Source organism: Abramis brama, assembly GCF_963993115.1.
Source record: "Abramis brama genome assembly, chromosome: 10".
Lineage (NCBI taxonomy): Eukaryota > Metazoa > Chordata > Actinopteri > Cypriniformes > Leuciscidae > Abramis > Abramis brama.
Genome location: NC_139972.1, coordinates 34,495,755 through 34,519,585, shown reverse-complemented (window position 1 = coordinate 34,519,585; position 23,831 = coordinate 34,495,755). Strand labels below are relative to the sequence as shown.

General features: G+C 40.7%; 1 protein-coding gene and 1 long non-coding RNA gene across 2 annotated transcripts; both read left to right on the top strand.

The window, feature by feature from the left end:
• Positions 1-18,870: 18,870 nt before the first annotated feature.
• LOC311091253 (olfactory receptor 52L1-like) lies at positions 18,871-19,812 on the top strand (the record flags this gene model as incomplete). Its single annotated transcript, XM_084127072.1, has 1 exon — positions 18,871-19,812. One exon carries the CDS (start codon positions 18,871-18,873, stop codon positions 19,810-19,812), a length of 942 nt encoding a protein of 313 aa, XP_083983198.1.
• A 2,641-nt stretch (positions 19,813-22,453) lies between these two features.
• LOC311091517 lies at positions 22,454-23,626 on the top strand. Its single transcript, XR_014608110.1, has 3 exons — positions 22,454-22,697; positions 23,191-23,265; positions 23,528-23,626. It is a non-coding gene; the product is annotated as an uncharacterized lncRNA (long non-coding RNA).
• Positions 23,627-23,831: the final 205 nt, after the last annotated feature.

Genomic DNA, 23,831 nt, shown 5'->3' with positions numbered 1-23,831 from the left:
TCTCTCGCAGCTGTTTCCCATTAGAATCAACACCTACACTGATTAACTCTCACCTGATCCTTTTCTCCCTCTAATTCTCTCGGCTACTTCTTGTCACTGTTTGCTCTGTCTCTTTGTCGGATTATTGTTGAACGTTGAGCTTTCGCTCTGTCTCTTCGTTACGATCTCATCAGCATTTACTCTCTTGAGAAATACCCTGTCTTGTTTTGTCCTGACCTGTCCTGTTGATACGTGAGTAAGAGTTGGAGATTCACCTTTGTTCTCTGCCCAGTTCACCTTCTGTCTGTGGACCATCACTGACCAGCCGTCTGCGAGTCATTCGCACCGGGCACGAGGACGGAGGACTGTTGTTGCTCGTTTATCTCCTGGCACTGGACCCCGGTTCCTATCATCTGTCCGTCAAGGATCTTCGTTTTTGTTATTCACAGATCTGCGTCAGTTGACGGCAGTCTCCTTGTTTGAAGTTATTGAACAATAAACTGTACTGCATAACCTCTGCTTTTGGGTCCTCTATTCGAACTCTGACAGAATAATCCGACCAGGATGGACCCAGCGGAGGAAGGACCGTTTCGGGCGGCTATTGAGGTGCAGGGAGTCGTGCTGGGCAGGCACGATGCGGAGATTTCTGAGACTCGTCGCTCTATGGAAAGCCTGACTGCGCAGGTAGCTGACTTAACTGCACGTCTTCACCGCTACCAGCTTGAGGCTTCCGCTCCCCGTGGAAGTTCTTCTGAACCCAGGATCAACAACCCTCCCAGCTATGCCGGTGAGCCCACACAATGCCGTGCTTTTCTCACTCAATGCGAGGTTGTGTTCTCCTTGCAGCCAGCCACCTATGCTCAGGATCGAGCACGCATCGCCTACATCATCTCACTACTAACTGGCAGGGCACGTGAGTGGGGAACCACCGTCTGGGAGATGAATTCCGACCTGACTAATCGTTTTCAGCTGTTCAAGGAGGAGATGGTCAAGGTGTTTGATCGTTCAGTACATGGTCAAGAGGCTTCTCGCCAGCTCGCTGTGCTTCAACAGGGAAGACGTTCGGTGGCTGATTTTGCTATCGAGTTCCGTACTCTAGCTACCTCATCAGGCTGGAATGAACCTGCTCTCATTGCTCACTTCCTTGAGGGTCTCAATCCCAATTTTAAGGACGAGATTTATGCCCGCGAGATTCCTGAGCAGTTTGATCAATTAGTGGAGCTGGCAATCCGTCTGGACAAGCGTTTTGAGATGCGTCGTCACGCTCGCGGTCTGAGAACCGAGCGACCAGTAACTCCGCCCACACCCACTGCTCCTGTTCGGAGCGATCATGAAGCGGAGCCTATGCAGCTAGGTGGTATTCGCATCTCGACGGCTGAACGTCAGCGACGGATAATAAACCATCTCTGTCTCTATTGTGGCTCCGATGGCCACTTTGTGTCCTCCTGCTCTGTAAAAGCCAGAGCTCGCCAGTAACCAGGGGAGTTCTGGCGAGCGCAACAACTCTTCTCCCCTCGTCCAAGACGCGCACCACCCTCCCGGTGACTCTCCGCTGGTCCACCTTTTCTGCTTCGTGTTTGGCTCTCATTGACTCTGGTTCAGAAGCTAATTTCATTGATGAGAAATGGGCACGTGAACATGACATTCCTCTAACAGACCTTGAAGAGTCCACCTCTGTGCTCGCTCTGGATGGTAGTGTCATTTCTAAGGTTCGTCGCACCACCCGATCGGTGAGTCTCACCATCTCAGGGAACCATCAAGAGACAATATTTTTTTTTATTTTTCAATCCCCTTTTTCACCTATTGTTTTAGGCCACCCCTGGTTAGCTAGACACAATCCCCATATTAATTGGACTAATGGTTCTATCTTGTCTTGGAGTCTTTCGTGTCATGTTGATTGTTTAGTGTCTGCTATTTCTCCTGTTTCTTCTGTTTCTGTGTTTCAGGAGGAGGCTGGGGATTTGTCAGGAGTGCCGGGGGAGTACCTCGATCTGCGAGCGGTTTTCAGTCGCTCCCGGGCCACTTCTCTTCCTCCCCATCGACCATACGATTGCGCAATCGATCTTCTTCCTGGTACCACTCCTCCTCGCGGTCGGTTGTATTCTTTGTCTGCGCCCGAACGCGAGGCCTTAGAGAAGTATCTCTCCGAGTCTATTGCGGCTGGTACTATCGTTTCTTCTTCCTCTCCCGCTGGTGCTGGATTTTTTTTTGTGAAAAAGAAGGACGGCTCCTTACGTCCCTGCATAGATTATCGGGGGCTGAATGACATCACTATTAAGAACCGCTATCCTTTGCCTCTCATGTCTTCAGCCTTCGAGATCTTGCAGGGGGCGAGGTTTTTCACAAAACTAGATCTGCGCAATGCGTACCATTTAGTTCGAATCAAAGAGGGAGATGAATGGAAGACCGCGTTTAACACACCCCTCGGTCACTTTGAATACCGGGTTCTTCCTTTCGGATTGGTCAACGCTCCTGCTGTCTTTCAGGCTCTCATTAACGATGTCCTGAGAGATATGCTTAACGTCTTCGTATTTGTTTACCTTGACGACATACTTATTTTCTCACCCTCCCTCCAAGTGCACGTCCAGCATGTTCGTCGTGTCCTGCAACGCCTCTTAGAGAACCGTCTCTTTGTAAAGGCTGAGAAATGCACATTCCATTCTCAGTCCGTTACGTTTCTGGGATCTGTCGTTTCCGCTGGTGGAATAAGTATGGACCCTTCCAAGGTTCAAGCCGTCATTAATTGGCCAGTACCCGATTCCCGGATCACTCTTCAGCGCTTCTTAGGTTTTGCAAATTTTTATAGACGGTTTATTCGGAATTTTAGTCAAGTGGCTGCCCCACTTACTGCGTGCACCTCGGTCAAGTCCCGTTTCACTTGGACCGAGGCGACCCAGTCTGCGTTCGACCGTCTGAAGACATTATTTACTTCCGCTCCTATTCTTATCAATCCTGATGTCAAGAGACAATTCATCGTCGAGGTCGACGCGTCGGATGTGGGGGTGGGGGCGATACTTTCACAGCGCTCTCCTTTGGACGATAAGGTTCACCCGTGTGCATTCTATTCGCATCGTCTCTCATCCGCGGAGCGCAATTATGACGTGGGTAACCGCGAGTTATTGGCTATTCGACTGGCGTTAGGTCAGTGGCGCCATTGGTTAGAGGGCTCATCGCAGCCATTCATTGTCTGGACAGACCACAGGAATCTGGAGTATATTCGATCCGCTAAGAGGCTCAACGCTCGTCAGGCTCGTTGGGCACTCTTTTTCTGTCGATTCAATTTCACGATTTCCTATAGACCTGGTTCTAAGAACATCAAGCCCGATGCCTTATCTCGCCTGTTCGGCTCCTCAGAGGATGCTTCAACCAAGGAGAACATTCTCCCCCGGGAGTGTGTGGTTGGGGCTGCCGTTTGGGGGGTTGAACGGATAGTCAAACAGGCTCTTAACCGCGCTACTACTCCACGACAGTGTCCTAAGCAATTACTATTCGTTCCCGAACCCGTTCGTCCGGCAGTCCTCCGTTGGGGGCATTCGTCTAAATTGTCAGTTCATCCTGGTGTCAGGGGTACGCTCGCCGTCATTCGTCAAAGATTTTGGTGGCCTACTAGAGAGCGTGATATCCGCCGTTACGTATCCGCATGTCCTGTCTGCGCCCAGACTAAGTCTGGCAATTCACCTCCCGCCGGTTTACTTCGACCCCTTCCGACTCCGTCACGCCCTTGGTCGCACATCGCCTTAGACTTCGTTACGGGTCTCCCTCCATCCATGGGGAATACCGCCATCCTCACAGTGGTGGATCGATTTTCTAAAGCCGCCCACTTCGTTCCGCTTCCTAAATTACCCTCCGCTAAGGAGACCGCTCAGGCGGTGGTAAATCATGTCTTCAAACTTCATGGCCTCCCTACAGATGTTGTTTCTGATAGGGGTCCGCAATTTATCTCTCAATTTTGGAGGGAGTTCTGCCGGCAGATTGGTGCCACCGTCAGTTTGTCGTCAGGTTATCACCCCCAAACTAACGGGCAGGCCGAACGGGCTAATCAGATTTTAGGTCGTATGCTCCGCAGTCTAGCATTCCAGGCTCCGTCATCCTGGTGCGAACAGTTGCCATGGGCTGAGTATGCGCATAATTCTTTACCGTCATCAGCCACGGGGCTTTCTCCTTTTAATGGTTGCCTCGGCTATCAACCCCCGCTTTTCCCCTCTCAGGAGCTCGGGGTTTCCGTTCCGTCGGTTGAGGCATTCATTCAGAGATGCCATCGTACATGGAGGAGGGTGAGAACTGCCCTTTGTCGGACCAAGGCTCGCTCTCGCCGAACAGCCAACCGTCGTCGCGTTAAAGCCCCAAGATATATTTGCGGCCAGCGAGTCTGGTTATCCACCATTAATCTTCCTCTGCAGTCCAGCTCCCGAAAACTCTCGCCTCGGTACATAGGACCTTTTTCCATTATTAAGGTTCTCAACCCCGTTACTGTCAGACTCAAACTTCCTCCTAATCTTCGACGCATCCATCCCGTGTTTCATGTATCTTGCATAAAGTCCGTTATTCGGATGCCCGCCCGCCCTGTCCCTCCGCCTCCTACCCTTGTTGAGGGTTCTCCTATTTATACCGTCCGCAGGCTTCTTGATGTTCGCCCTCGAGGTCGCGGTTTCCAGTATCTGGTCGATTGGGAGGGATACGGTCCTGAGGAGAGAAGCTGGATTCCATCTCGGGACGTCCTGGACCGCTCGCTCATCGAGGACTTTCATCGCTCTCGCCAGACTTCACCTTTGGGAGCGCCAGGGGGCGCTCGTTGAAGGGGGGGTACTGTCATAAACCGGTCTCTTCCTTCTGTTTGTTTACCTTCATTCTCACACGTGCACACACATACAGCTGATTCCTATTATCTCAGCGCTCGCGCTGCGCACACACTCTAATCATTCCCATTCATCTTTCTCCTCCTCACCTCTCTCGCAGCTGTTTCCCATTAGAATCAACACCTACACTGATTAACTCTCACCTGATCCTTTTCTCCCTCTAATTCTCTCGGCTACTTCTTGTCACTGTTTGCTCTGTCTCTTTGTCGGATTATTGTTGAACGTTGAGCTTTCGCTCTGTCTCTTCGTTACGATCTCATCAGCATTTACTCTCTTGAGAAATACCCTGTCTTGTTTTGTCCTGACCTGTCCTGTTGATACGTGAGTAAGAGTTGGAGATTCACCTTTGTTCTCTGCCCAGTTCACCTTCTGTCTGTGGACCATCACTGACCAGCCGTCTGCGAGTCATTCGCACCGGGCACGAGGACGGAGGACTGTTGTTGCTCGTTTATCTCCTGGCACTGGACCCCGGTTCCTATCATCTGTCCGTCAAGGATCTTCGTTTTTGTTATTCACAGATCTGCGTCAGTTGACGGCAGTCTCCTTGTTTGAAGTTATTGAACAATAAACTGTACTGCATAACCTCTGCTTTTGGGTCCTCTATTCGAACTCTGACACCAAGATGTTAATCTGCACAATAATCCTGATAATCGAGCCGTCGTCTGATGAAATCAAATACACATAAGATAAACACAATATCTGTTTTGCGATTTCGGCTATACTTGCATGTAAAATTAGAGAAGCAACATCATATCTGTGTTTAACTGAATTAAAGCGCTGCTCCTCTCTCCAGCGCGAGACGCAGAGAGAGAGAGCGAGAGAGAGAGAGAGAGAGAGAGGCGCGCGCGCGTGCGTGCTGGGAGAGCAGTACCGACGGTACCGGTAGATTCTCAGAAACTAAATAAGGTTTGGGCGCTTTGTTGAAGGGAAAAAATCGCTAAATGGGTCTGCAATGTTGCTAAGTTGGCAACACTGTGTATCTCCATTTCTCCAACTAGGTTTTGGGCCACGGGTCAAACAGAAAATACGCGCTGCGTTAATCGAGCGTTAAAAAAAATAGTGCCGTTAATATGATTTTGCGTTAACGCGTTATTAACGCGCTAACTTTGACAGCCCTAATATATATATATGTATATAAATAGTGTGTGTGTGTGTGTGTGTGTGTGTGTGTGTGTTTGTGCTAGGGATAAATGGGAAGGAGTTGTATGCTATCAAAATTGCATATTCCTGTCTCATGGCTGGCCATCGGTGTGAATGTTGGTTCTATGTCTGGCCATCCAAATGAATGCTGTCTGTATCACTGGCCATCACCGGCCATTGATTGTTGATTGAATGGGTGACCATCAGTATGAATGCTGTCTAAACGACTGCCCATCATTTGATTGTTGATTGAATGGCCAGCCATATAAAAACTATACAGAATTATTTACTGGACAAGCGGTGCTAATTATCTTTCCATTCTTTCCCATGCAACAGCCATCAAGTTGAATCTTCAGATGAAGAGTGGCATCCAAGCACCAGCCAACCAGCAGAAAAGACAGCTGATCCTCACAGCATCATACACTGTGTTGCAGTCATGGTTCGAATTACGTGGGAGCCAGTGGGAGCTGAGCTCCCATAGAGAGAGGATGAGCTCCCATGAAAGCAGTAAAATCATACACCTGTGGGGGTCTCTAAAAATCATCAGCACCATTATTTTAAATTACAAATAAAGCACTTTTTCCTTCAGACTACTGTAGCATGACTTAAAAGATAGGACAAGATGCCAAACACATGGATCTCGCGGGATCTCGGATCGTCATCACACTACGGTACATCCTTATGCTTAAATCAAGTGATAAAAGTGCCGCTGCGCGGATACTGTGTTTGTTTGTGGCTCGCGCACAGTCTTCACTCGGGCGCGCTTCAATCCATTGTGGAGACTCTCTATTCGTTCCAGTAAAATTACAAAACAAAATGCACACAAACGTGTATCTGCCTGATATAGAACCACTTATAAACATAATCGGATTTGATGAAAAAAAAAAAACTTATATGAGTGCGGATTTGAACCCCAAACCTCTGACGCGTTTGACAAATGTTCTACCACTGGACCACTTAAGTACACGGACTCGAATGTGTCGGATCTATCTATTTACTCGCGTGAAAATTCTTACAACTAACAGCATATATTAGACCTCATTAAACGACAAATTAAACCAAATGTACTATTTAAATTGAATTGTGTTACCAACGCTTTTTTATTAAATTTGTATTATATTTACAAATTTTTATATTTTTATATTACATTATTAAGCTACCGCGCCTGCTCATAGGCTACCTTTTTTCTTCTTTTTTTAAAGAGACCCCCACAAAGATGAAATCATAATTCGAACCCTGGTTGCAGTTGTTCCAGCTCTTCTTATCCACTTCAATGCTGCAGACAATTGTGAAAAACACAAATGCCTATGAAGCGATTCAGCAAAAAGAACAAAAACAGTGGCAAGATGTCACTTGTTATATTCATGGGTCTGGTGAAAGTGCCTTCACTGACTGATTACTGGAGGAAATCCAACATTTTCCACATAGCCTACCCTTTCCTGCCCAAGTCATGTCTTCAAAGAAATGTTTTGCCGTCTCCTCTGCACTGCATCTCAGTGATCCCAAGGTGTGGGCTCGGCGTCGTCAAACTGCTCCGTCTCCAAAATGTTCGTACGCATGGGTCAGAGTTTGCGTGCAGGTGCGCAAATTTTCCTGTCAAGTTTGTTTTTATAAATCACAACTTATGCGTAGGAAGTGGCGTACGCCTCTTTCAGGGCCTGTTTTGTGTGTATGCAACGGTTATAAATGAGGCCCCTGGTGAACGAGTAGTCCTGGTGATTGGGGGATGATTGGGGCTGTGATGGTGTGGCTGACTCTGTGACAGTTTTATGTGAATGAGTGGGCAGGTTGATTTTCACATCGTTTTGAAGCAGAAATTTTAGACTATGTGATACAATTTTCAAAAGTCTTGTGAACAAATAGTCAGTATGGGTTTTATGGCCTTATTTCAGTGATTGTTTTTTTTTTTTCACAAACCACACATAAACGTAATTTTCTCAAAACTACAAACTTTTACATACATGCTGCTCACATATTATCGTAGCAGAGTTTGTGCAGTATAATCAGACTTATCAGACTTTAGCCATGAAAATGTTACAAGTAACAGAAATAAGCACAAATGTCAGAGCGTGTCAAAACACCTACAGGGCCCAGAAAACACCTCAGACTCCAGAGGGCTAACACTCCCATAGTATCAGGAACTGACGCAGAGTTGAGTTCTCTCAAAAAGAAACATCTCACGGTTATGTATGTAACCCCAGTTCCCTGAGAAGGGAACGAGACACTGCGTCTTCTGCCAGACAATACAAATCTAATGATGTGTAATGCAAGCATCCTTTTATATGCACAGGAGCTCCAAGTGACATCATAAGTTCTCCTGTCAGGCAATAAGATTGATTTCACACGTGCCTCAGACACCGGTTCCACTTACGTAACCCTGAGATGTTTTATGTGTTTAAGCAGATTGTGTTTTTTTTTTTTTTATTAAACATCAGATTCAATTTTATGACTAATATGTGACCCTGGATCACAAAACCAGTCAATATATAGCACGGTTATATTTGTGGCAATAGCCAACAATACATTGTATGGGTCAAAATTATCGATTTTTCTTTTATTCAAAAAATCACTAGGATTTTAAGTAAAGATTATGTTCCATGAAGATATTTTGTACATTTCCTACTGTAAATATATACAACATTTATTTTTGTGAGTGAATGTCGCACAATCGCACACATAAATGGACAATTTTAAAGGCGATTTTCTCAATGTTTAGATGTTTTTACACCCTCAGATTCCAGATATTCAAATAGTTGAATCTTTGCCAAATATTGTCCTATCCTAACAAACAATACATCAAAGGGAAAGCTTTATTCAACTTTCAGAAGATGTATAAATCTCAATTTCAAAAAATTTACCCATGTGACTAGTTTTGTGATCCAGGGTCAGATATGTGCAGAAAACTATAAGATCGCTGATAAATCCAAAGGGTTTACATATAGTTCACGAGTTCGTGTTTGTTGTTGTTTTAAAGGACTTAAATAATTCAAGTATTAAAAGGGAATTAAGGGAATAGAAAAACGTGAACTTGATTCAAAATACCCGGCCTGGAGAGCTCTTGCCGCATCTGACGGGAGTTCAATACTCACGGCATCGGACGAGTAAGCATTGCCAGCAGTCGAATGGAGAAAAGCATAGTTACTCGACCAGGAGGACTCTCGCAGCATCTGACGGCAGTTCAGTACTCATGGCATTGGATGGGTAAGCCTCACTGGCAATCGAATGGAGAAAAGCATAACAGGAGTTAATACTCATGACATTGGACGGGTAAACCCAGCCTGCGGTCGAATGGAGAAAGCATAGTCGCTTGATCAGGAGGGCTCTCGCAGCATCCGACGGGAGTTCAATACTTGTGGCATCGGATGGGTAAGCACTGCCTGCGGTCGAACAAGAATAGAATTTGGCCTTTTTTTTACACTTTTTACGCCAAGGTTTGTTTTAAGTGCATGGTAATTAAAGGGAGTGGATAGGGTGGGGTGTTGTGTCATGTGCGTAGGCTGGTTAGCCAATGAGGGTTTGGTGAGCTTTTTTGATGTGGAACCGATTGGACCTGATGTAGCTTTTGAAGGCATCTGATTACCATTGTCAGAGAGCTTGGATCTCCTGCTGGGAGAGACATTTTTGAGCTGCTGTGGTTGCTGCCCTGATGCGAAAAGAGTGACTGGATTTTCTTTTTCTGTGGGGACACCAGATTGTAGGAGAACAGATTTGAGGTGTTTTTGGAATCAAAAACGTGTAACCAGGTGGTTGGACTCATCTATGAATAGAGGATCGAAAGGGGATTTAGCCTGAGAGCTTCTGATTTGAAGGTAGGAAAAAAGAGAGTGATATCATTTTAGCTCAAATAGAATTATTAATTAATTGTATAGGGAATTTTGACAGAATCACTTATTTATGAGTCTTGAGAAAAATTTAATTATTAAATCCCAAGTTTCTAGCAATATATGCATTTTCTAAGACCTAACCTGAATGAAACATCAATCATTAATTTAACCCTTCTATAATTTCTTACTCCTAGGGGGAGTTATAAAATTGTATGACCATGACCATTCACCAGTTAGTCTAGAACCTGGAGGAGTTACTTGCTTTTGTTGTTAGTGTCTTTGATGGAGATTCCCTTCTGTGGCATTTTTGCTGAAAGGGATTCCACGTCTGGAGTGACATCTTGGGAAGCCAATCATTTGGTGTGTTGGCGAATGAATGGAGCAGAGTCTCATGGCTGAAGTTTGAAGTTTGAAGTGAGCAAAAACTATTGACTTATAACTATTAACTATTGTTATTGACTGAAGTTTTGCAGCAAAACTTAACTTAGAAAGCGAGACTCTCAACGGAAAGAAAATAAACTAAGTAAAGAAGGAAAAGAAAAATAAGTGAGACGAGAGTAGTTAGGTGGCTTGCATGATGCTGTTTGGTCTCAACCTCCATCTTAACCTATAGTCTTAACCAATTTTACCGGCCTTAACCCAATGCTTTGCTTGGGTCTTTAGTTTTTAAACTCAGATGTTTGTTCAACCCCTAGAGTAGTTCTGACCAAATTGGTATCATCTTTATTTCCGCTCGCATAAATTGCATGCTATCTTATAATATTAGCTCTCAGTAATGAGGTAATGGAGTTGGGTATTGGTCCAACTCCAGAGCCAGCTGGCTGTATTTCTGAAACAGAAAATGTGAAAGAGAGTCAGCTTTGATTTTTAGACCCGAGAATGTGCTTAGCAGTTATGATAAATTGATTACATGAGGGGCATGAAGAAGCAAATCAGCGATCTTGATAAAATCCCCCAAAGCTGACTGTGGGGGCTGCTTCTGTGAACAGTTGGATATTGACGGGGAAAGAAATGAGATTGTTGTAGAAAAAGATAAGCCATTCCAATGTTTTAGGAAGGTAATCCATAACTTGAGTTTGTGGCGGCATGCTTGAGTTTTTGATTTGGAAATTTGATCCTCTAGCGCATGGAGCAAAGACACAAGTGACAGGAGATGCGAGATGAAGGGACAGCCTTGTGGAATTATGTGCATTGCGAAGTTTAAGTGGCCGAGCAGGGGTAGGAGTTCGCGTTTGGAGCAAATTGGGCTGTCAATGAGACAAGGATTATTATGGGCACATTTTTTTCTCCTGGGCGATGCGGATCCCGAGCTTAGAAAAAACGTATGCTTAGGATATGCGCAGCTGGGATAGCTTTGGAGGCAAGACAATTAAAATTGTTGAGCAGGTGAATAAGGAGAGGAATTGCATAGTTGTTAGACAAAATCCAGCAAACGGCTTCTGATAACATGTCAAAAATCTTGGGGTTGCTTTTGCATCCGAAAGTTGCACCCAGTGCCAGCATAACCCAAATAAGTGGCATGAATCCGGATGGATAGGTATCACCTTGATGGCAGAAGTGGTATTTGAGATAATATTCATTGAGAGGAATTAAGCTTTTTATGGGAACAGGACATTTTGCCCCAGATGATGTTTCAAGCCTACTACTGTCCATTTTTTGATGGGAGGTAACGTTGGCAGGGCCGAAAGATAGGAGGATACTGGGAAGATGTCTCGCTGGTGGGGGCAAGGGTAGTCCACAGCGTCTTGACGTGCGAGTGGCTGTTCAAACATGCAATGAAGTCTAGGTGGTAGTGTCAGGCGGATGAGTAGTAGTCATGGGGCTGGCATATTGTGGTGGAGGATCCAGAGAGAAGCGGGACTCGTCGTAAGACGGTAAGAGTGGGGTATTATAGCAAAGAGGTGGACCAAATGCTGGAAAACTGTGGTGAGTTTTAATAATTATTGTAACACTGTATAATAAATGCACGCTATTAATCATTAGCTATGCATTAGTAAACAGTTAATTCATCATTTATAAAGCATTAATAGAATTAATAAGTAGTTTTTAAATACAGCTATACATGCTTTATTCTTGATTTCATAAACATATCTATAATATGTTCAATAATTGTGTGTTCATACTTTATTAATGATACATTTATAATTTCTAAATGAAGTATTGCATTATTTAAAAAACAGTTATTTAGGAGTTGTCAGTGGTTCATAAGATCACTTAGAAAGTGTAAGTAAATGATTAATAAACTATTTAAATGTGCATTTATACATCTTAAATATTTATATGTTCTGTATCACTGTGTTGTGTTTGTTTCCTTTTTCTATTTAGAATATATTTGAGCCTTTAAAACCTGTTAACCGTTGCCAGTGCGCCCGCGCACTGAAGCGTTTTTTATTTATTTAATTCAAAATTACTATCAGATTTAATGTTATACCTTGACAAACTATACATAATTAAAAATATATAATACTCAAGTTTCAGTATTTGACCACTATTGTATTCTGAGAAACTCATACAGTTATGTCTTAATTTGTGTCAGGAGTTATGAAATGAAAAAATGAGTCGATACCTTTAATATGAATTATGCGCGTCAGCCGCTTTCATTCATAAAAAACTCCATGCTGTCGTCATGACAGCGATACACAAAACAACGTCCTTCAGGGCTTTTAGCTCAAAAATGAGCAGATTTGGAGAAATATTGATAGATTCTCATAGATTTACATCATATTTCTAAAGACAGGAATAATATTTATTGAATTTATACCCAAATGCGTCGATGTAATCTTTATGAGCGTTTGGTACTCTGATACTGTGTTTTCAATTCATACCAATAGCCTGAGGGCGCTATTATGCACAATAATAGTCCATAATAGAACATGAAGAAGAGCCATGATCATGTGACATTCCAGGACGTCACTGATACACACAAAGCTACTAAAACAGAGATCGCGCTGTAACATGCAGATAAAGATGTTTTGAAGACAATAAACATGATTGCAATGATATTTGAGTTACCTGTTTTTTTCAAGCCATGCCAGGTATTTTCATAATAATAGATTATATTTATAATGTAATGCTAATCTATATAGACTATCATTGTGCAGAATAATATACCAATAGTATATTTTCTGTCTGATTTTTTTATCTGAAGCCAAATTAGATCACAGAAGATTATTTAAAATACTCGACTTGCGTTATAAAGTAAGTTTGGAGCACAAACATGGTTTTAATCTCATAAATTGTCGTGTATTGATGGTGTGCTAAGCTAACATGCTAGCTAGCCCTAGGTGCACCTGCCACTAGCAGTTATACTTTTATAATTTTTTGAATGCTTACTGAAATGTTTCTTTATTCAATAAATGCATTTGATACAGTTTAAAATGTGAGGTGAACTTTGAGAAAAGAAATTAGGGACTGAAACCCTATGAATAGCCTGTGAATAGCCAGTCGTTAGTAACTATAATGCAGACAAAATAAATGCATATTTAGAGCCATAACCATGCTGGAGAGGTGTGAATGTGTGCAGGGGGAGACTGAGACTGAATGGGGATCGTTTGCACCACAAAACAATAGAGACAATATACTGGATAGATGGTTAGAAGATGACAATAAACTCAGCTGTATATTTCTTCAAAACGAAACTTACAAATTCACAAAATTAACGGAATGCATAGCTGATATAAAAAATTGGATGACTAGTAATTTCCTTCTACTAAATTCTGAAAAAACAGAGATTCTAATTATTGGACAAAAAACTTCATCACGTAATAAACTGGAATACTGTCTAACCACTTGATGGCTGCTCTGTTAAGTCTTTCGTCGTCAGTTAGGAACCTGGGTGTGCTCTTTGATACCAATCTTTCATTTGAAAGTCACGTGTCTAGTATCTGTAAATCTGCATTTTTCCATCTTAAAAATATATCTAAATTACGCCATGCGTTCATGCGTTCATGACCTCAAGGCTAGATTATTGTAATGCTCAACTGGTTGGTTGCCCTGCAAGCTTAATAAACAAACTACAGCTGGTCTAAAACGCAGCAGCTCGAGTTCTTATCAGAACCAGGAAGTATGACCATATTAGCCCGGTTCTGTCAACACTGCATTGGCTCCCTATTAAACATCGTATAAATTTTAAAATATTGCTGATTACTTACAAAGCACTAAATGGTTTAGCTCCGCAGTACTTGCGAGTTCTTAGCGCATTATAGTCCTTCACGTCTATTGCGATCGCAAAATTCCGGCCAGTTGATAATACCTAGAATATCAAAATCGACTGCTGGCGGTAGATCCTTTTCCTATTTAGCACCAAAACTTTGGAACAGTCTTCCTACCATTGTCCGGGAAGCAGACACACTCTGTCAGTTCAAAGCAATATTAAAGACACATCTCTTTGACCTAGCATTCACATAATACATTATAGACTTCTATAATTCAATGTTAGCCTGCAAGTTTTTTGAAATTGTTTGTTAACAAATGGTGCATAATCTAATTATGTATGTGCTAATTTGCATAAATACCACAACAGATATAAACATTGGGTATAGCCAGGTGAAAATGTCTTGTTGAATCTTGTTGACATATAACAGTAAAATACTTGATGTTAAGGTCTGAATGGAACCCATTTAGGGGCCGATCACACCTGACGCGTTTTTTGCAGTGAGAGGCGCCTATTTTCAATTGGTTTCCTATGGCAGCGAGCGTTCTGCACGCTGTTTATGCGCCTGCTGCGCCTCGCGTTTTTGAAGTTGAAAAAAAAGCAACTCCGAGTGGAAAAAGCGCCCGACGTCATCGTGTTTTTTTTCCACTGTCCAATCGAATGAAGTGAGAGGCGGGCCTTCCGTTTAAGTGATGAAAGCTACAGTTGCTTGAACGCCAGGAGAGTGCGATGATAGAGGATAAACTTGTGGTGCTCTCGCGGGTTACCAGGAGCTTAACGACGTCACGAACCGTAACTACCACAATGTTAACAGAAAGTAAATAAAGGTAATAAAAGGCTGATTTGACGTTTACTTGACTGACAGGACAGCTGTTTCATTGGTTGCCTAGCAACATAAAAAACGCAGCGCACTGCTCGTTCTGTGTAATGTAAAGTGCTGTGCACCTCGCGTTTTCGAACCTGAAAAACGCGTCAGGTGTGATCGGCCCCTTAGGCCCCGATCACACCTGACGCGTTTTTTGCAGTGAGAGGCGCCTGTTTTCAATTGGTTTCCTATGGCAACGAGCGTTCTGCGCGCTGTTTATGCGCCTGCTGCGCCTCGCGTTTTACCGCCTGCTGCGCCTCGCGTTTTTGAAGTTGAAAAAAAAGCAACTCCGAGCGGAAAAGGCGCCCGACGTCATCGCGTTTTTTTCCACTGTCCAATCGAGTGAATGGAGAGGCGGGCCTTCCGTTGTAGTGATGAACGCTACAGTTGCTTGAACGCCCGGAGAGTGCGATGATGGAGGATAAACTAGTGGTGCTCTCGCGGGTTACCAGGAGCTTAACGACTTCACGAACCGTAACTACCACAATGTTAACAGAAAGTAAATAAAGTTAATAAAAGGCTGATTTGACGTTTACTTGACTGACAGGACAGCTGTTTCAGTAGTTGCCTAGCAACATAAAAAACGCAGCGCACTGCTCGTTCTGTGTGATGGTAAAAACTGTGCACCTCGCGTTTTCGAACCTGAAAAACGCGTCAGGTGTGATCGGGGCCTTAGGCTACCCATGAGCATTAATACATAGAGGCAGGAAGAAGTACTTTAGAAACCAGCCTTTATTAATTTTTAAGAGATGGGGTTTGGGGCTGGGTCCGTGGGACTGTTTCTAGGGAGTAAGGAGAATGCGGAAGACAAAAGGTAAGTAAAATAAAAAAAAGTGAATCCCCAGAAACAGTCCCATGGACCCAGCCCCAAACCCCATCTCTGTAATAATAATTAATAAAGGCTGGTTTAAAGAACTTCTTCCTGCCTCTATGTATTAATGTTCATGGGTAGCCTAAATGGGTTCCATTCGACCTTAACATTAAGTATTTTACTGTTATGTGTCAACAAGATTCAACAAGACATTTTCACCTGGCTAGACCCAATGTTTAGATCTGTTGTGGTATTTATGCAAATTAGCACATACATAATTAGATTATGCACTGTTTATCCATGTTAACAAACAATTTAAAGAAACTTGTAATACAATTTTTGTTTGTCTTGATGTAAATAATCAACTCAGTAATCTTCATGGTGATATCTAAAGGTAAAAATTTTTACCCTATTCACGTAAGAAAAATAATGAATAGGCGTATGAATAGGCTATATTTGGGTCTTTTTCGAAACTTTCCCCTAATGGGATTCTTCGGGACTTTTTTTTCATTACTCAGGACATATTGAGGATACAAAATCAGTTGAGTTTGCTTCTGTTGCAATTTGTTCAACCTTTTTTCATAAAATGACTGGACTATTACTTGTCATTCTCAGGAGAACTTTCTGTGCAAAATAGATTATTATTGAATGGAATCAGGATTGTAATTCCAACGTCACTCCGAGCTGAGATATCGAAGAAACTGCATGAGGGACATTTTGGCGTAACAAAGTGCAGGGAGAGAGCTAAACAGTCAGTTTGGTGGCCGGGGCTCAGTGAAGCACTAACAAAAATGAGAACTGTGACAAGTGCACGTGAGAGAACAAATCTCAGAGAAACAGTGCTGCCTACTGAATTTTCTACAAGGCCGTGGTCCACAGTAGGAGCAGATCTGTTTCAAAAAGACAACAAGCAGCACTTGGTCATAGTGGACTACTTTTCTAGGTTATTTGAGTTGCTAAACTGACTTCAACGACTTCGGAAGCAGTGGTTGAAGACTTCAAATCCATCTTTGCAATTCATGGAGTCCCAGAGGTGGTGCGCTCGGACAATTGGCCAGTTTGCTTCAGAGTGTTTCCGTATGTTTTCACAGGACTGGGGTTTCAACCATGTGACATCGAGAGTCCTCATTTTCAACAAAGCAACAGAGAGGTGGAGCGAGCTGTGAGGACAATCAAGAACCTCCTCAAAAAGTCAAGTGATCCCTACCTTGCACTTATGGCTTACCGAGCATCTCCTCTTGCCAATGGATACAGTCCTGCCGAGCTCTTCATGGGAAGGAAAATAAGGACACTAGTTCCTGTGATTCCGTCTCAGCTCAGTCCAAAGTGTGCAGATTTGGAAATACTGAAAAAGAAAGAACTGACATACAGACGTAAACAGAAAAAAAAAAAATTCGACCGAAGACACAAAGCACATGACATGATGCATTTGCAACCAGGTGAGCATGTATGGGGTACTGTTGTATCTACTGCTGGCACACCAAGATCTTACCTTGTAGAAACACCCAGAGGTACATTGAGGAGAAACAGATTTCACCTCTCACCAACTCCAAAAACTCCTGTGACATCTTCTGATCTTCCAGACCTGACAGATATACGTGTACTCTCTGCAAGTTCAACTGTCACGCCAGAAATTCAGAATGTATGCCAACAGATTTTACAATGTTCAAGACGATATCCATCCAGGATTAGAGCTCCTCCTGGGTATCTAAAGGACTTTGAATGTAGTTAGATGTGCCCCGGATAAATACTGAGTGGTCAATGGGGCAGAATAATCCCCACACTCAGTTGAAGGTTTTGGGTAGTCTACCCCATCCTTCTAGTATAGAGTAAAAATAATAATACAGAACATGTCTTGCTGTCATTTGTTTGTATGAAGAAAAAAAGCATTGTGGTATTGTTCACATTTTACAAAATTGTTATTTAGACTACATTGCGTAAGAATGGTAAATGGCTAAGCATTCTTCATTGTAAGTTTATTTTGCTCCCCTAAAGGATGAAAAGAGAAGGAGCCTTATTTGGAAAGGAGGATGTAGTATTAGGTTATGTATGGTAGCATTAGAATGCACAGGAAATGTATGGAACATATATTGAGTGTGTTACAGTACTTGTGTTCAGAAAAATAAAGGTTATCAGAAGTTATGGCTGGCTGTCGTATCGTCCTCCATTAGAAAGGTTATCGTTGTACCTATTAAACAACTGAACAGAATTAACTGTTTACTTATGCTTAACTAATGATTAATAACGTGCAGTTATAATATAAAGTGTTACCAAATTATTATTATTTTTTTTTTATATGTATTGTGTTTGAGTTGGGGTTAGTTAATTCCAGTTGTATAGAACATCACTATTAAGGCCCATCATAGAAAATGTAAATGTTCTCACGAATTGCCTTATTTTTACATTTACATTTATTCATTTAGCAGATGCTTTTATCCAAAGCGACTTACAAATGAGAACAATAGAAGCAGTTAAACTAACAGTAGGACAACAAAATGCAAGTGCTATGACCCTTCTCAGTTTAATCTAACGCAGAACTTTTTTTTGTTTTTTTGGGGGGGGGTTTTGTTATAGAACAGAATAGAATAGAGTAGTAGAGAAAGTGTTAGTATTACTGGATCAAGTGCTGTCAAGTGCTGTTTTACTAATAAAAATATTTGTTCATTGCATTGTAAGTCAATTTGTGAAGTAAGTGCTGGCTAACAACATAATAGAACATTGTTTAATAATTTTGTAAAGAATTGTATTATATATTACAAGTTTCATATTTTATGTACTGTTGGAACTGATGTATTGACAGGAATATGGTTGGCAAATTTAAAAGACAGGTAATGCTTGCAAATCTATTTGTGGGTATAGATTGGCAGTTATTTCAAATTAAGGGTCAAAAAGCCTTTAGAGAGCTTGTTAACACTGCTTTTAATGTTTGTGGTCAAGGCAATTGGCATGAGACCAGTGTCTATATATATATATATATATCTATATATACCAAATCAAACTTTTAGGGAGCACAATGGGAAACATGACAACAGAGGAGATGGTAAGGTCTTGTCACTAAACTGACAATGTGCTACTGTTAGAAAATTTAATAGTTGCCCTTTTTTTCCATCTACAGACAGCCTAGCTAAAGACAATTCAAATTGTCTTAAATTCATAAAAATAACGTTCTATGTCTAATTAGCTTACCAATGACTTAAATATAATATAAAGAAAATCTACATAACAACTGCATATCCTTCCAGATGCAGCCACCACTGGAGAATGAGTCCAGTGTCTTAGTATTTACACTCTCTGGTCTGAATGTAACAATGGAAAACAGATTTGTATTTTTTTCTTTCACTGCTCTGTTTTATCCCCTTATGGTGTTTTGTAATGTAACTGTAATTTTCACCATCATACTACATAAGAAGTTTCATGAGCCGATGTATGTATTTTTATGTAATCTCTGCGTAAATGGACTTTTTGGCACTTCTGGATTCTATCCTAAATTCATGTATGATTTATTAGCACACGATCATGTGATTTCTTATACTGGATGTCTGATTCAAATATTTGTAATTTATTCATCTACTGCCTGTGACTTTTCAACATTAACAGTGATGGCATATGACAGGTATTTGGCAATATGTAGACCACTTGAGTATCATTCAATAATGACCAATCAGATGGTTTTTAAATGTATCCTTTACTGCTGGCTGGCTCCATTTTTTTGCTTGTCTATTCTAATTATTTTAATATCTAGACTCACCTTGTGTGGCTCTACTATTGAAAAGTTATTCTGTGAGATTTGGGCAGTTGCAAAACTTTCCTGTTTTTCTACAACTGTAAATAATGTGTTTGGGTACATTGTTATTCTTACATATTTTGGACATACAGTATTCATATTTTGCTCATACATTCACCTGATTAGAAAGTGCATAAAGTCAATAGAGGGCAGGCACAAATTCATGCAAACATGTGTGCCACATCTGGTTTCATTGATCAATGTGACTGTTGCTTTTCTGTTTGATGTACTGTACAGTCGTTATGGCTCAAAGAATGTGCCTCAAGGTGTGCGTAATTTCATGGCCCTGGAATTCTTACTTGTACCACCTATTTTAAATCCACTTATTTATGGACTAAATCTGACAACAGTACGCCAGCAAGTTATGAGAATGTTTTTCAAGAAACAAGTGGGAATTTGAGTGAATATTTTATCAAGTTAAAAGACCTTATGCTTTATGTGTTTTAGAATGAGTGTGACACTTTTTTTAAGAATATCTGAAATATTTAGAAGATTTATTTAATGGATATTGTTCATTTATTATTGAGAACATAATGAAATAAGTCACAAGAGGTTGCACGTTATAATGATTTCACCATGATTAAGGGGTATTTTAGGTATTAAATGGGTAACACTTTAGAATAATGGTCCGTCATTAATAAGTAACTATGCAGAAAGTAATGCAGGACTAATGAGTAGTACTACATTAACATTTCAGCTACTACTATTAACTAATATAGAAACAAGCTTAACTAATAAGTAAGTAATATCGAATTTAGGACTAAGATAGTCCCTTATTAGGTAATTAATAATTACTTAATGAGATATGTAATTGTGACAAATTAGAAAGAATTACTAATTAATTACTAATGACAACATTATAGTGTCTGAGACGTTAGCAATTGTCTGTTTTTACTCTCAATATGGTTATAAAATGCATCCCTAAAAACATATTTTTCACTTTAAAATATTGGTCCAGATCACTAGTAGGTTTTTTTTTTTTTTACATTGTCTTTTTGTTTACTCAGAACATGGTCATAAAATGCATCACCATCAACTCAAGTGTTACTCAAGTGTTACCTAGTCCAGATCACTAGCAGTTTTTTAAGATTGTCTTTTTTTTTTTTTTTTTACTCAGAACATGGTCATAAAATGCATCTCTAATTACTCAAGTGTTACCTTCAATGACTACTAGTAATCTGGACCATTATTTTAAAGTCAAAAATATGTTTTTCACTTTAAAATAATGGTCTAGATCAATAGTAGTTCCTGCATAGTGACTAAGTAACACTTGAGGAATTAGTGATGCATTTTATGACTATATATTCAGAGTAAACATGATGACTGATTACGTCTCAGACACACGATCATGTTCTTTATCATTTGTTAGTTAGTTAATAGTTATTAATGAGGCTAATCTCATTAAAGTAATTGTTGGTTACCTAATAAGGAACTATCTCCTAAATTTGATATTACTTACTGATTAGTTAAGCTTGTTTCTATATTAGTTAATCGTATAGTAGCTGAAGTGTTAATGTAATAATACTCATTAGTATTGTATTACTTTCTGCATACACTGTAAAAAATCGGTAAAAGTCGCTGTAAAATAACGGCAATCTACTGGCAGCTGTGGTTGCCAGCAATGTACTGTTAATTCACAGCCCTTTACCATTTATTTATAGCTCTCCATTTTTAAAGTATGTTACCGTAAAAATGCCATATGGAAGGTAACTCATATCATTTGGGAAACCGATTGCTTCAAACAGTTCGAGTTCAAAAACTAGTATTTATACTGATAGTACTGTGAACTTACTTCATTTGAGTCCACTGAAAATAAATATCTCTTAATATAAAATTGCAAACATGCAAAAAAAAAAACATGACTTTAACTAAAATCTGTGCAGTTCGTATTTAACAAACAATAACACGCATGCATGTGCTAAAGTACTTAGCAAGGAGGTTGTCACTGCATCAGCAACTACTCAGTTACTGCTTTTAAATAAAGCAAACATGCATCATAACATCAGTGTTTCTCTGCTCATCTTTGACTGAAGCACAGGCTCTACTCTCCAGCACAATGGTGACCCACAAAACTAATTAATTAAACTAACAGATCTCTCTTATATCATATTTTGCAAAAACATATAAAACACTTCAGTTTAATATTTACTCTCCTTATCAGTTATTGACTTCACATAACTTTTTTCTATGAACTTTTTCTAATATTTCAGTGAAATTAACTTCTTTCGTTTAATAAATCTGACTGTTACATTTTACAGTATATTACTGCTTTTCCTTGATTTTACGGTAATCTACTGGCAGCTGGGTTACCAGTAAATTGCTGTTTTTCTACAGTTTTATGACATAAATTAATTTACAGATGATTACTGTTAAATTATGCTTCACTCTGTTTTTATTTTATTTATTTAACCTTTTTAACCCCACTGCAAAATCTTCATTTTTAAATTGACACTTGTATGCCCACACTACAGAGTGTAGGAGTAACACTGAAGCAGTGTTGAAGTTAATGATATAATTCAGTGATTAATTAACTGATGATTGAGCATTAGGGATGAACACATGATGTTAACAAGCAGAATCACTGAAGGACAGAGGAACAACAAGAAGATAAAAAAGCGAAACACAAGAACTACAACTGACTTCAGCCACAGAAGACATTAAAGCTCTCAAGATCTCAGCAGAGGATTAAACAACTCCAAAAAATAGCATTACCAGCTTCACTTATTACTAACCAGATTGACTTTAATTTTTTTTCATGCGTCTACAGAAATTCCTATTGAGAATTAAAAGAGGTTTAGATGTTGTTTTGTTTCATTTGATGTTACCATTATGGTGATCAGTGTTTGCTTTAGTTGGGCTCTTGACCCTTGACTTTAACATTAGTTTTTCTTTGGCTGCTGTAACAGAGGCTGCGTTCGAAACCGCATACTTCCCTACTATTTAGTATGGGAAAAAGAGTAGGCGAGCGAAAAAGTATGTACGAATCCAAAAGAGTAGGCGAGAATTATCTGGGTGACGTACTAATTATCGTGAGATTCGGACTTAAGTGCGTTCGAATATGCCTACTTTCCTACTATATAGTAGGCGAAAACAGTACGTGAAGGAAGCAGTACGTTCGAAACATCAGTATTCATAAAAGAGTAGGCGAGAAGTTCCCGGATGGCTTACTGCTTTCGGCCAGATTTTCGAGTGCTCAACCGATGGATACTCTTCTATCCCAGGAGGCCACGCGAGAGGATACGCCATTATCAAACATCGCAGAGATCAGCGACGGTGCTTTCAAATGTGAGTAAACACGTTCCTTTTGTTAAAATTGCATGTGTTGAACTACTGTAGAGTAAACTGTTGAATTGTTGAAGGTGTAAAGACGTTACACAGTAAAGTATAGTTGTGATTTTGCTGTAAAAACACGTTTTATTATGTATAACGTTAGCTATCAGGGGAGCTCCAGTAAGGACACGTAAGTTACGTCTCTAAAGTGGATTTACATAAACCATACATCTTAAAGACGCTTATTTTAAATGTCTATTTACATCTGACAGGAAAATCTTGAAATATCACAACATGAAATGGACATCTGAGTGATGAATGTGTGCTATTATGTAGAACAAATCTATAAAGTAACTAAACATAAGTTATCTATTTTATTTGTCCATTAGTAGTTGATAAATTGAGGAACATTTATGTTGGATAAAAAGTTTCAACAACCTCAACATGTAAATGTAGTGTTTAGTTCATAAATCACAGAGGTAATGTGAGTCTGGTCTGGATGTTACAGGGACAGATGAACAGATGTGTGTTTATCCGGTGGAGAGTGGCTCATGAAGCTGAATGCTGCCATCAAAGGCTTTGAGTGAGTATACTACAGAAATGAATAACAACAACTATTTAAATATTAAGTTTATTTTAATTATTGTAATTTCAAACAGAGCTATTACATCACTTTTCTGATTCTTGATTTCTGTGCATTTGCTGCAGATTTTTTGTAGTGGAGCAGGACCTACAAGGAAAGATGGCATTTGTGAAAAAAAAGCGTTTTTGTCTTTTAAATAATACTGAAATCAAATGACATTATGCGGTTGAAATTACTGCTTTTGTGTTATGTATTTTTGTAGGATCTGAAATGTCAGCAGGCTGGTGTGAGCACTGAGGATGAGGAGCCCAGAGCTGAATCCTGGAGATGGTCCCTCCATCACTCCACTTGCCCTTACGAGACCCTCCATCACTCCACTTGCCCTTATTGCCTCAGATTGTGAAGCACAGCACATCACGCAACAACCTCCAGCACGAAGGAACGGCTCACCTCTGGCGGTCAGCTGATTCATCAGAATAAAGCAGCAGAATGGGAACCGCTGTGTTGAGACGGCAGAAGGATGTGGGGTTCACCGCCTGTAGCCTACATACATGATTGTAGTTTGA